The 14,146-nt window shown below is 40.3% G+C and overlaps 1 protein-coding gene across 2 annotated transcripts in view; it reads left to right on the top strand.

Annotated features, from left to right (window-relative positions):
• The window catches only part of fras1 (Fraser extracellular matrix complex subunit 1), a 306,843-nt gene that overhangs the window by 255,820 nt on the left and 36,877 nt on the right, over positions 1–14,146 (top strand). Inside the window, exons 40-44 of one of the 2 annotated variants that reach the window (XM_085426433.1) lie at positions 940–1,072; positions 6,652–6,842; positions 9,328–9,481; positions 12,367–12,630; positions 13,215–13,403. In XM_085426433.1, the coding sequence (XP_085282559.1) occupies positions 940–1,072; positions 6,652–6,842; positions 9,328–9,481; positions 12,367–12,630; positions 13,215–13,403 (931 nt within the window). Of the gene's footprint in view, positions 1–939; positions 1,073–6,651; positions 6,843–9,324; positions 9,482–12,366; positions 12,631–13,214; positions 13,404–14,146 lie in introns of both variants that reach the window. The other variant, XM_085426432.1, reaches the window with a different exon arrangement.

Below are 14,146 nucleotides of genomic sequence, written 5' to 3'. Positions count from 1 at the left end.
AAAGTTGCGTTGATGTCTGCTGGATTTCCTTCATCAACATGTAGCAAATGGCATTTACGTACCATGATGTTTGAGTATTGTCCTCTGTGAGTGGGAATAACAGATACGTACTCCTCTACTTCTGCTTGCTTTGTTCTGTCCTGCTGAGCTAACTGGACATTCAAGTCCACAAACTACAGGCTCATGGATAAGGGTAAAGGTATGCACTGTCACAGTCCAGGGGCTAATACAAATGCAGCAGAATATGGCATCGGCATGCTTTTATATTTAACACATTCTCCCCTGTGTATGTGTGTGGACATCTGTCAGTCTCATTGTGTTACACTAAAGAAATGTGCACTTCCTGTCTTTCACTGCAAGATAACAATACGATAAGAGAAAGAGCTTTGCATCTGCAGGCTGTACCTGGGATATGATGTCCCTCCACAAATTCCACCCTTCATCAAGGATACGAAGTCAAATCTCGCCCCAAGAAATGTCTCGTTCTTGGATCTATTTATTTCATGGCTGTGTGGGGAGAAATTTTCTGGGTCAGCCAATACATCTCAAAGTGGGACCTCTTCTGTGGGTTCACAGCTTGTCTTGTTTCTGGGTAAATTAAAAGAATACAATAAAGGTAGAAAAGAGGAAAAGCCTCACGGAGCACTAAATAATTTAACATCTACTGTCTACTCATCCTTCAAGGGTCTTGTAAAGATTTGAATTTCCAGTTTTTGTGAGTTTTTAATCATGTTCAAATGCAGAAAGGGGATTTGTTTTTCTGGAGTTGAGATTCTGATTTTTTTTATGAGCCCACTCTGAGTTTTCTCAGAGCTTTAAATATATAATATGATTAAAATATTAAACAGACTATATTGTATTAACTATACTTTAGACTCAAGTGAGAAAACTAGGATCTCCCAATTAAATAATTTATTTTTGCTTATTATCCATGTCTAGGTCGAGGAAGGCGGTCGCGTGCAGCTGTCTACCAATGACATCACAGTGTCAGATGTGGACACGCCCCCGAAGGACCTGCTGATTTGGCTTGTCAGCCCTCCTAAATATGGTTTTATTGAGAACACCAGGACAGGTGAGAAGTGCCTGTGTGACGGTATGCAGATATTTTGGAGTGTGGTCACTGTTGCAGGAAGCTGAATTGACTTTGGCTCATGATGTGACAAACTGCAACTGTTACTCTGAATAATTTTCACATTTCAATTTGCGTCACATTCCTGTGCACACAATGCCGGGTGAATTCCCCGCGGTACCAGCGCCATCTGTCTCGGCTTGATTGTGCTGTGGATTAGAGCCGCCAGATAGCCAGGTACAGATGGGGCAATTGTTGAAGTTTCACAATGTTGAGGCTCACTCAACTACTGCTGCTCTTTCTTCTGCTCCCGAGAGGAAGCGCTTGGAAAAATGAAAAAGGTGACAAGAGTTGAAGAGGAACTGATTCCCTCTGGGGAAACTGTAACATTGCAAGTGCAGAAGCTGAAACAACATGAAATGAAATAGATATAAACACAGTAGGAAGAAAAGTCATATTGAGAATGAATAATGAAAATGGTATATCTTGCTGTAATTGTAATTTTGGTCTATATATAAAAAATAGACAGAGCGGTGATGTCAGCCACTGGATTGTGAAGCCTCGTTTTTAGTATTTTGGCTGTTACCATCTTGTTTTTGGCTTTCTTCTTTTTTCAGCCAGAAGAAATCATGCTTGTATGCAGATGTGACATTATGAGCCCACATTAGCAAGAACAGGTTGTAATCAAAGCTGGGCGTAGCTTAGAGAAAAGTGAATCTTACGCTTTCTTCTCTTTCTGATGGCCAAGGTGACTTCTCTGGTTGCAAAGGCAATTATGGATGTAAGGAAGTTGGCTGCTTTAATCAAAACTCTCAGTAAACATTTTCCTGATGAGCGTATCAGTTTATTTTATAAAATATGGTTCCGATTAGTGTCCAAAAAACATGCTAAAGCAGGGTGGGACTACCTTGTGATTTAAAAGTTATTATATGATCTGACCTACACGCCTCAGTGACCCAGGCTTAGAGACAGATTGGCAACCCCCTGGCAATATCTGGTCACTAGGGAGAAATATGTATTTCCTGAGCAATCAGTCTTACTGCTTCAACCAACATGTTTCAAAAGGTACAACTTTAGTGTTGAAGGGGAATATTCTGTGTTTCTGAAGCCTTAACAAGCACATCCCCAGACTATTTGGGTCCTTTAAATAAAAGATGATCTATTGGTTTGGGACGTATTTTAAATCTTCAGCATTTAGATTATTATTTAAATTATTAAAGTTAAATTATAGCTGACACTATCAACCCTGCTCATCATGCCCACGTGCAGCACGATGGTTAGCACTGTTGCCTCACAGCAAGAAGGTCCTGAGATCAATTCCACCAGGGTCTTTCTTTGTGGAGTTTGCATGGTTTCTCCCCGGGTACTCCAGCTTCCTCCCACAGTCCAAAGACATGGAGTTAGTGGGGATAGGTTAATTGGAAACTCTAAATTACCCATGTATTTGTCTATGTGTTAGTCCTGCGACTGTCCAGGGTGTCCCAAGACAGCTGGGATAGGCTCCAGCGCCCCCCGCGACCCTGAAAAGGATAAGCGGAAGCGGATGGATGGATGGATGGAATGGACTATCAACCTTGGTTAGAGAGCTGCATTCATGTGCTGTGTGACACGGTTGCTGTTTATCTTTGACAGACTCAATGAAAGCATCTGGAGTTGCATGATCTGCACCATTCAGGATATCGACTGCATGCAAAACCTGCAGTAAATGACCTGAATACTGCAATGCATTTAGAAAACATGGATTTACTCCATGGGATACACAGAATAAGGCAGTGAGTGAAAACTCCAAATCCAAGAAGAAACCTTTGTAAAAATAAAATCTCATTAAAACCAGTAAATCGTATCATATTGTTGGTCGGATTTTAGCAGTTAAGAGCAGAAAATCATCATACTGATCTGCATATGTAAAGAAACTGTTCATTTTTAATGGGTGTGTAGCCATAGCTGTAACAATAATAAGATAATTAGGGCGATTGTGGCTCAAGAGTTGGGAGTTCGCCTTGTAATTGGAAGGTTGCCGGTTCGAGCCCCGGCTTGGACGGTCTCGGTCGTTGTGTCCTTGGGCAAGACTCTTCACCCGTTGCCTACTGGTGGTGGTCAGAGGGCCCGGTGGCGCCAGTGTCCGGCAGCCTCGCCTCTGTCAGTGCGCCCCAGGGCGGCTGTGGCTATAATGTAGCTGCCATCACCAGTGTGTGAATGTGTGTGTGAATGGGTGGATGACTGGATGTGTAAAGTGCTTTGGGGTCCTTAGGGACTAGTAAGACGCTATACAATTACAGACCATTTACCATAATTGGCCTTCTCTATTATACATTGTCTGCAGACATAATGAAGGATAAATTTGTGGGGTCAGATATTTATAGTGTCTGCAGCTGTAGATAACCAGCTGGCACCAATCTTTTCTCTCCGTGTCCCGGCGGCCCGTCCTTGATGGCAGCTGGAGTCGTTGGTATTCAGCAGCATCAGCCAGCGGTGATGGGATTTCTGCTGTCACCGGGGCACAGGGGAGGCCAGTCAGTGTCACCGTCAGTGTGCTGGCAAAAAAACCAACATGCACAGGTTTTTTTAATGTTGATATGCAGATGCACCATCGCACAAAAGACACTGACTTGCATGCTGATGTTGTGCATTTGCATGAATCCAGCAATTCAAAACATGCACATGGAAAAAACAAAAATCTCACAAACAGGCAGTGTTTATGCAGGAAATGGCTTTTCCCTTAACAAAATACATAATAGTTTGGTGATTAGCACAGAGGAAGGCACACGTACTGCAATGCAGTATAGACATTTTCCAATTTGAATTTAAATAATTACTTTAATATAAAGCTGACATGGAAGGAATACGGCCAATCTCATTTTGGCCCCTGAGGTCCTAGAGTAAGTAAACAACTCCCAGCCCATCTTTGTCACTCCCCATCTGTTTACATGCCACTTTGTCTCCTTGTGTTAGTCTTTCTCTGTAGATGTCAGGAGAGGAAAAGAGACAAAAGTGACTCCCTTCCTGGTTCTGTCGGTGGTTTCTTCCTTTCTTTTTGCCCACCATCACCAGTTGCTGTTCGTAGCAGATTGTCTGATTGTTGGCCTTTTCTGTCTAAAATTATAGTACAGCTGGTTTGGGAATGCCTCAGTGTTCCAGCCCCAGTTGCTCCCCCTGTGTAAGACTCAGATAAGTGGCAGAAAACGGATGGATTATTCTGATTACTCACTCCCATGATTATTTAAACTCCTTAGATCAGCGGTCCCCGGGCCACGGACCGGTACCGGGCCGAGAGAGTTGAGGCTCGGGTGTGAAATTTGTGATTTTCAATGTTTTTATCGTCTCCTGTGTCTTATTTTGAAAGAAAATTTTACCACAATAGTTACCATAGCAACCAGAGAGCATTAAGGGCAGAGAGGAGGATGTTACTCTTAATGTTGTCGGCGCATTTCAGGAGGACGCTGCTAATAAAGTTACACAATTACACAGTGAAATCGCGTTTATTATCATATTTACAAAATACATAGTTTTTGTCTTGGTCGTGTCATTTTATTTTGTTGTATTTATCTGCGACACCTTAATGGCCGGTCCGTGAAGATATTGTCTGACATTAAACCAGTCCGTGGCGCTAAAAAGCTTGGGGACCGCTGCCTTAGATACTGTAAGCAGAAATTTTGAAGGCTAAAAAAAAAATTAAGTTGATATAAAAGTGCCAAACCTGCAGTTCCTCTAGGTGCCACTGGAGGCTGGCTCCAAAAGTGAACCAGTCTCCACTGACTCATGTTGTGCTATCCAACTTCATAGAGGAAATAAGTCTACAGCCTGGAAAAGAGAGCAGTGTTAGCACCTATAGATGGTTTGCACTTTCTTCATGATTATATGGTTGGTAATTTTTTTCATATCTCACGCATTCAGATATCGGTAAGGTCCAAGGTAGGGCACACCTGCTTACACTTACAGGTGCGCTGGCACTGGCAGCCGCTCTGAGTTGAACTAGACCTGAACTATCTGTGGTGTTGGTGCCCATTGGGCCATTTTATCTGTGTAATACTACAATCTGCTGTGTAGTACAACCGGATACCTGTAAACGAGATAGGAACCATAAACTGCTGTGTGCATGACCCATTTTCTTATTTTCATCATTGAACAAGAGTAAATGCCCCACATCATCTGGGATGGTTCATAATCGTGCTTTTATGAGTCCAGCATTAAGAGAGAAGTAGGGATGGAATATAGTAATTCAGATCCTATTAGTGTAGAATCATCTGTAACTATAATTAATCCTAAAATAAAATTAATGAAATTTAATAAAAAAAACAATTCTGGGATTAATATTCCAGCCTGCTAACTCTCTGCATCACATTCCTGAACAACTGGATCTGTTTTCGACCCACATTCCTTTTCAGAGCCTTGTTCAGTCGGCGATGCACAGAGATGTCAGTGGCGTGATTGCAGGAGTGGTGCTGTGAATCTGAGATCAGCAGACGCCACGTGTGAGAACAGAACAACCAAAAAAAATGATTCTGGAAAAATTGTAATTCCCCGGTGGCTTCAGGTGATTTCCTGTTTTGATTACACTTCTGTGAGGGTTCCCGCTCAGATAAGAGGCTCCCGATGCTCACCGTAAAACAGGGAGATGAGGCGATGTGATGCGATTTACTGTTGGGCCTGATTTACACGCATACACTAAAGTAAATACAAGTACACACACACCAGCTATTCCCTCCAGAGCCCTGAGTCATCCGTCTTCTGCAAGAAAGACACTCATACTTTCTCTCAAACTTCAGAGATTTCAAGGTTGATGTTAAGTATTCAAGGCGACTCTTCTTCAACCTGAGGACAGCCAGGTCGTGTCATCACAGCCAAAGTGTGCTTTTCTGGAGAATTGTAAAGACCGTCCATGCATCTAAACTACCAGACAGTTCCGGCTGAAGTCAAATGAAAAGCCTGATGGGACGGAGAAGACAAATATTGCTGTCATTGGAGCTGTCAGAGGATATAAGTGATGGCCTGCTAACTGGTCACCTGAGAGGTTTATGAGTTCTTTGTTGCAGTATAATAAATGTTCCAGTGTAGAAATGGCTTTTTTCAGTGTGTAGCCACAACCGGACGACGCGACAAATCATCATTTTTACACTAAAAGAAAGAATTTAAGAATAAATTAGATTGCTTTAATGAATAAAATGATTTTGTGCACTTTGAATTTGAATCAGAATCAGAAAGACTTTATTTATCTCCAAGGGGCAATTAACATACAACATAGCAGCATAACGTTGAAGATAAGAACAATACGAACAGGCAATAAGAGTGAGATAATAAATACACAGAATATACGGTATATACAGTTTAAAATTACACAGTTTAAAATTAAAGTGACTGAGAGGTGAATAAATAACTGTAAGTGACTAAGAGTGAATAAAGTGTCGGTAGTATAAAAAGAGAATGAGAATACTTTATTAATCCCGAAGGAAATTTATGTTTCTGGTGCAGGAAATGGTCTTATCTGCTGGAGTTACAAAGCAGTGGCTTTGGGGACAAAGGTGGCTCTCCTGTGCTCTTTGTTTTCTAAATTGCATCTCTTCCTCTGTTCTCTCGTCAATCAGGAAGCTCTGTTGGCGGCTCACATGTCGTCACCCCTGACATGCCTTTCTCTGTGGAGGACCTTACATCTGGCCATATCTCTTACGTCCAGGAGAGCCAGCTTAAACCTCAAACCAAGCAGGACATCTTCAGCGTCTACATCAGCGACGGGCTCAGTCAGACGGAAGCTTTCAGTGTGGAAATTGACATCCAGGTAAGGAAAAACTAAAAAGCTACTACTACTAAATCTTGTAGTACTATCATTATAAGTGACATTGATTAATGTATAATTAAGAATGTATTTCAAAATAAAGGAAGTTTGTTTTTCTTTGAAGATTTTGTTTCAACTCTCTTAATTTTTGAAGGTGTTTGTGTTAAATATACCGTTGCACTTTCCTTCATTTCTATGGCAGAAGTAACCACAATGACACAACGCCTTGGTTTGAGAAGCCCCATTTTGCCGTCTCAAGGCATTACTATTTTGTTTGTGTTATTTTTAGCCAAATGTGATGAAGAAGAGGGAGGACAGTTATCAGTTAGCTAGGTTAGCACAGAAATGGTTTTCTTTCCCAGCAAAATTCATTTCTAACCACAGACGTTGCTGCTTAAATAAATAAAAAACTAACTATATCCTTATTGCGTCCATGGGAATTAACAGGGTTAGTCATAGTCAAGTGCTGGTAATCAAATGCACTCGGTTAATTGATCATCAGCAAGTGTGAGCGCCTCTATAATGGTGGATATTTTGGGAGTTTGATGGTCTGTAGGTGTGTTTAGGAGGAAAGACATCAGCTTATGAATCTAGGAAGAGTTTTAAGGCCATTCCCAAACGTTTCACAAGTAAACAATTGTCAGGAGTGGATATTCCAACAAATTCACCCATATGCTCAGAAATTACAAAACACTGAGAGCTCAATCTTACACTACACAGTTAGTATGTTAAATGTTTAAGTTTATGACAGTGTTAAAGTTTACACTCTCAGAAAGACTGAACAAGAATGGCTTACTAGAAATGTTACCAGGAAAAAGCATTTTCTCTCTAAAGAGACCATCCTGGCATCACGGTTCAGGTTTGCAAAGTTGCATCTGGATGAACCACAAAATCCTTTGATCAGGGGAGACCAGAGCGGAGATGTTTGACCATGGTGCACTGCACCACGAGTGAAAACCATCACAGCATATGAGCACAAAGACCTCTTACCAACTGTCAGCTCAGTGGTGGACGGACGATAACTTGGGCTCGTTTTGGACCCAGAGGACCCTGGACATTGAGTCAGCCATGAATTCATTTGTATACCAAAGTATTTTAGAGTCAAATGTCAGGTCATCTGACTGCTGACAGCTAAAGTTTGGCTTAAAATGACTCGTCTAAAATGTCAATAATTTCAAGCACGCCTTTAAAAGCTATTGAATCGTGGTATGTACTTAGTTTTTCACAGGACTGCATAATATTCTAGGTCTGAGGTAAAGTTCACGTCCTGTCTGTCAGTTTCAAACCATTGTTTTATAAGTAACACATTTTTCAGTCTTATGCCTGTAATGCTTCATTTTGGAAACTGTTGCACTTCACCCTGTACCCCCATCAGTCCAAATCACCAAGTTTAATTAGTTTCAGTTAGATAAGTCGCCCCTGTTGATGCTTTCGTTTCTTCAAAAGAAGACGATAAAAGCTTGAAAAAGACCAAAAACACTTTTTAAAAATTGAAGCTGGTGCACACCCATAAAAGTTTGAGCTGATTAAGTGGTGTCTGTGCTGATGAAAAGAGATGAAACGAGGTCTTAACAGCTCCACGCTCTATTAGTAATTTAAAAAAAAAAAAAAGAGGTCTTACTCAGCTTTTGTTTTTCTTTTTTACTGCTGTCCTTGAGCATCACAAGGCTTCCTCCAAGGAAAAACTGCTATGGCCTCAGGCTGTCCCTGTTTTTTTCTCCTTCATAAACACATAAACAAACTGAGATTCCAAATCCATCACTTAAGCCTGTTTTAGGTCTTGAGTTGGATTGATGGGGTTGTCAGTGAGCTGTTAAGTTTGTTGAGTGTGTGTATTTGAACACGTGACCTGTATATAATAAATCTTTCACGGTGTGTATTAATGTAGAGGTGGTAGTATACAACCCCTGGCAAAAATATGAAATCCCCACACCAGGAGGACTGCTTCTGCTTTATTACTTTGTTGGCAATAACAAACCACAGATATGTCACAAAACCGTTATATTTAACACCTGAACAATGTGGCTGTGTGAAACAAACCAAACAGAACCACATTGTAATCTGCATTTATAAGACAAAAAATCTGAATATGCCAACGAGTCTGCAGTTAAGGGAAAGCCTGCAGACACACCACTTGGCTGACTGAAGGAAAACATCTCCCCAACAAGGGACCTGAAAAGATTATACATCTCTGGTGAAATATGCTGGTTATTCCTGGTCGCCTGTGTCTAAATTTTTGAGCGTATACAAGCAAAATGTTTGAGTAGACCTTGGAAGATGTCAAAGCATCAGGACAGAAACCAAAAATTGGACCACATCACAAATAAAAATAAAATCAGCAGGAACAGGAGTAATCTGCCATTACTTAAAATAATTTAACAGAAATTGTTTGAGATCTGCTTTGTGAAGCTGGTGTTCTGTTGGTGAGGAACAGTGTAGTTATTCCACAAATATTAAAAGATGTCTTTATTTTATTGTCTTTCAGCAGAGTAAAGAGGACAAAGAGCCGGTGGTGTCCGTCAGCAGCATCCATATAGAGGAAAACTCTGGAGTTGTCATCACCAACTCGTCTCTCAGCGTCCACGATCAGGACACACCAGAGAACGAGATCCTCTTCACTATTATCAGAATTCCCAGCTATGGTGAGCACAGACTGCATTGGCCTGTAAAGGCTGTTCTTCAACTGCACCTTTCATTGTTAAGTCTGTCTATGAGAATTCATTTTAAAGCAGCAGATTACTTTCAGCTTACTAAAAACTATTTCTTTCTGTCTATAAGTAATAACCTGTTATTATAAACTACTTTTAGCTGCTGCTCAGTTTACTATCTGTTAATAACTTAGTGCATTTGTCTAGCAGTTAGCTAACAGTTTTCCTTTGCTAATTCATACTGCTAGTTAATAAACTTAAATTTTATTGTTTTAATTATTAGGCAATTTAACTGATAGGTCTCGATTTAGAAAATGTACACAATCTTCTTCATAGCCTTAGCTAGCTTTATTGCAATTATTTATCCATTATTTTCAGCTAAAAGCTTGATTTGATTACTCACATGTAGCTAGCTGCTAACGTAGCTAACAGCTGAAGTGATTTATAGCTTTAGCAAGTTTTTTGGCTAAAACTGAGTTCATCTATATAAACTTGACATTTTTATTGCTTTTTGCTCTCTATTATAGAGTGCTCTTGACTCACCCTTCATTTCTTTATGTTTTGCTTCCAAGAAGCAAGATTTTCTTGTATTTTTAAGTGGACTTGAACGGTACTTCTCTGGGCTTCCTAGTGGTTTTTCAAAGTTTTTTTTTGCCATTGGCTGTTTCTTCACTCATTTTCAGTACAGTCCTATTACCTGGCTGTTTTCAGAGGACTGTCTACACATAACAGAGAATTTAGCAAAGAACCAATTTTAAATTGTATCCTTAGAAATCGAAGGTTTTGGTTCAAATCATCTTCGGGACGTACGGAGGAGGCGAGAGGTACAACAGTGACTGTCTACATCTGTCCAGCTCTTTAATGGTTCAGAGCTGCATTTCAGCCAGTGATGTTGGGGATTTTATCAAAATTGGTGGGATTATGAACCCAGAAAAGTGCAATTAGAACAGTCCCTTTGATCTCAGAATCAGAATACCTTATTAATCCCTGAGGAAATTATGCAATTTTACTGTTACTTAGATAAACAAACAGATGCTTTTGAGATACGTTTAGTTATTCTTCCTCTTAAAGTCCATTTGCTTATTCACCAGTTCATATGGCATCATATATGTTTTTCAAATATGAAAGCAACAGAGACGCTTCAAAAACAGAATTATGTGTTAACACAGCAGCAACCCAGCAGGTAAACATGGAAAAATATGCAGTGATGTGCAGTCAGTATATTAAAATATCTCACATACTTTAGATCTGCACACACACAAAACCTAACACAGAGCTCAGGAGAGAGTTATGTTAAGAGGTACCTGGCATGTTGATAGTAAATAGTTCTGGACGTGATAGAGATGAACAGACACACACAGAGTCATAAACACATTACTCTTATTTCCGACACCCAAACAGTTTAAAACAAGACAAACACAGCGGCCGCCCGCTGCAGCGCTGCATTCTGACTGCAGCCATTCCTCACATGACACAGCGACACAAACTCAAATCAACTGACCTCCAAACACTTTGTTTTTCTGACGCCCTCTCACCGTCCCAAATTGAATTTTCTCTCCGCCTGCCACAGTCTGGTAGACCAAAAGAAATTGCTTCACGAAAAACACATTTTTTTAAGATAAGTATACAGCACTTAGTCACAGCAAAAATGTCTTTTAACCCAATTTTAGCAAAGTTTACAAAGTCGTGAAAGACGGCGGAATATAAACCCTGTTTCACAGGATCTCATTTGTTCTTTACATGTTACGATTTTTATTTTAACGCCATAATGACCCAAAACTTAAAGGCATTCTCTCTAACTGACTGTTCTGTATTTAAGGATTTAAGGAGCTTTGTTAATGCAAAGGCAATCTCCGACTGACACTTCTGAATTCCTGGTCTTGATCATGCAAATTAGTCGTATGGATTAGATGTCCATTTGATACTAACTCGATGCTGTCTTCAACTATCACCCCTCCCATACTCCTCACCCACCCCAACAGACACACACACACCCCTACAACGATCTATTTATCTTAGAGGAAGTATGAGAGACCCCTTCAAGCCTAATAAAGATGCCAGGTTGCAGCAACACTCCAGCAAATGTGCACGCACTTGTAGACCTCGTGCTGTCGAAGCAGTCTAAGGCCAAGAGATATTTCTAAATGCACATAATTTTCAGGTAATTAGTGCCAAACAGTCTCAAACTCTATGAATTAATCTTAATGCAAATAACATGGGGATACCCCAACGATGGATTTGCACTGACAAAATAAAAGATTCATTTAAAAAAAGGCAAAATATAGAAAATCCAGTGAAAATAAATACTGCAGGGCAATAGATAATAAATTGACTGCAAGCTCTGAAAATATTTTCATAGGTTTAATATGCAAATCATTTTTTCATTTTTTACACAGCATTCCAACATTTTTTGGAAATTGGGGTTGTATTTGATTTAATTAATGATTTTTGGCTTTTTAAATCCTCCATAGAGGATTGGTGGAAGTGTTTGATTTGTTCATCTTCTACTTTTAAACAGTGCGGAAACGTTTCACTGCAGACGTTTAAAAAAAAAAAAGAAGAAGAAGAGGGAATGTGTGGGAGGGAATAAATGAGGGTGTACGTCTGTGTCTCCCCTCTTCACGCTGCAGGATTTGGACTTAAATCCTATTTAAACCTGGGCTTTGATTTAAGAAGCAGGGTAATTTAGAGGAATCTAAAATGTCTCATTAGGTTCTACAAAGAGCTTTCTTGTCTTTCATGTGCTGCATGAAAAACTCAAACATCCTCCATTTGACTTAGATAATCAGAGCAATTAAAAAGATGTACTTATTCAGTTACCACTCCCCCACTTACACCCACTTCACAATCTGAACTTGGTTTATTTTTTATTCCCCTAGGCAAGCTCCGCAGGCGGCAGTTCTACTCCCAGCCACTGGAGAACGGTCGCGTCCTAACGCAGGGCTCCACATTCACCTATCAGGATGTGGTGGATCAGCTGCTGGTTTACACGCCTGAAACTGTCAGCGGGGGAGCAGACGAGATGGCCTTCACCCTCACCGATGGCATTCACACCCACACGGGCCGCCTGGAGTTCACGATGGACGTCACGAGGAGCGAGGGACCTCGAATGACCGTCAACAGAGGACTGCAGCTTCCAGCAGGTGAGAGTCAAGAAATGCAGTAATAAACGATATGTCTGTGTTTAATGAGATGTTGACTCATCTCAGGTTAAACCAGACGCCCGGGGACACCAGTCAGAATACTTTTACAATCATAAATAAACTCAGTAGTTTTTCTTTTCACGCTTATAGCCTCTTGTTTTTCTCTTCTTCCTCCTAAATCAGTTTGTTCATAGTTCCCCTGCTTAGAGTGAGAAACTACGTTAAAATAGTGTTGTTTTTATTTAAAAAAAAAACCTCAGCTGATTAGTAATTATTCACATGAATGTATTATGATACACTGTAGTGCCCCATTTTTAATATTTTCCACTTTTTTCTTCCTATTTTATTTGTTATGTCCAGCTTTTCGTGTGTGGGGAAATATTTGGGTTTTTTTATGGGTTATTAAAAGACAAATTAAGGCTTGTTAAGGTTTTTGTTTCAAGAGTATTTCTCAGTCTCTGCAAGTGAGTTTAAGCAGCTCTTGTATTTTCAGTCGGGAAAAAAAAAGAATCCAATCAAATAAATAAAGTCATCAAATAAATGTAAAGTAAAATCTGATCACTGACATTTCTGTACTTTTTCAGGGTCATCATCTAAGATCACAGAGCAGAATCTGAAAGGTACTGACATCGACTCAGACCACCTGAAGCTCCGGTACATCTTGACCAAAGACCCCCCAGTCGGCAAGCTGCAGCTCAACAGGAGCAGCCGAGCGGAAAGCGTTTCTGTGAGAGGTCCCATTCAGAGCTTCACTCAGGAGGACGTCAACAAAGGTGCCAGCTTTAGTTTTTATTGTTGTAACTTTGCACAGATGTCCCACAGTTTTCGGTCTTTGCTTTATCTTAGACTGTATATAAAAGATGGATGTCACCTCTAGGTTTGGAACGACTGCTTTAATCCTGCGTTTTTCCCAGTGACCAGCAGGAACCAGCAGATAAAGTGACATGATGTCTTTTGCAGGCCAACGTGGAAGTTAGCAACATATAAGGATATCGTATCAGCAAAAGAAACACGTCAGGCTACAGATGAAGTAAAACTCCTGCATTTGCTGCGATGATGTTGCCTGTTACAACAATTTCTGTAATTTAGCAATTTGTTAGCAAATTACTTAAAATGTTTTATGTTGTAGAACATAAAGTAAAAGTATCAAAGCCACTGTTATAGCCCATATTTTAAGCATCTAACCAAATGCTCATCTCCTTTGTGACAAAGGTGGTCTTGACCTGTAGTTTAAAGATTGAATGAATACAACATTATAAATTATGGGCCCTTTAATAGATTATAAAACGGGATATGCTTTCACACTTTCAGCTCAGGCGTCCGAGTCATGGTAGACTAAAGCTCTTGAGTCGAATGCAGCTGGACTGATAAATGTTGGTATGGTGTGCAGTGCAGTGAAGAGTGCTTGGATTTAATACACAGGAGAGAGCAAACAACCACTCCGCACGTGCAGAGCAAATACAGGAGAGCCTGAAGTTTCAGCTCTTCAATACAAGCCCCAGATGTGCATGTGCAT

The sequence above is a fragment of the Rhamphochromis longiceps genome, linkage group LG12, assembly GCF_057381845.1.
Source record: "Rhamphochromis longiceps isolate RC_006_pf linkage group LG12, R_longiceps_female_GT1.1, whole genome shotgun sequence".
Classification (NCBI taxonomy): domain Eukaryota; kingdom Metazoa; phylum Chordata; class Actinopteri; order Cichliformes; family Cichlidae; genus Rhamphochromis; species Rhamphochromis longiceps.
The sequence above is the reverse complement of the archived record's forward strand: the minus strand, read 5'-3'. Positions and strand labels throughout refer to the sequence as shown.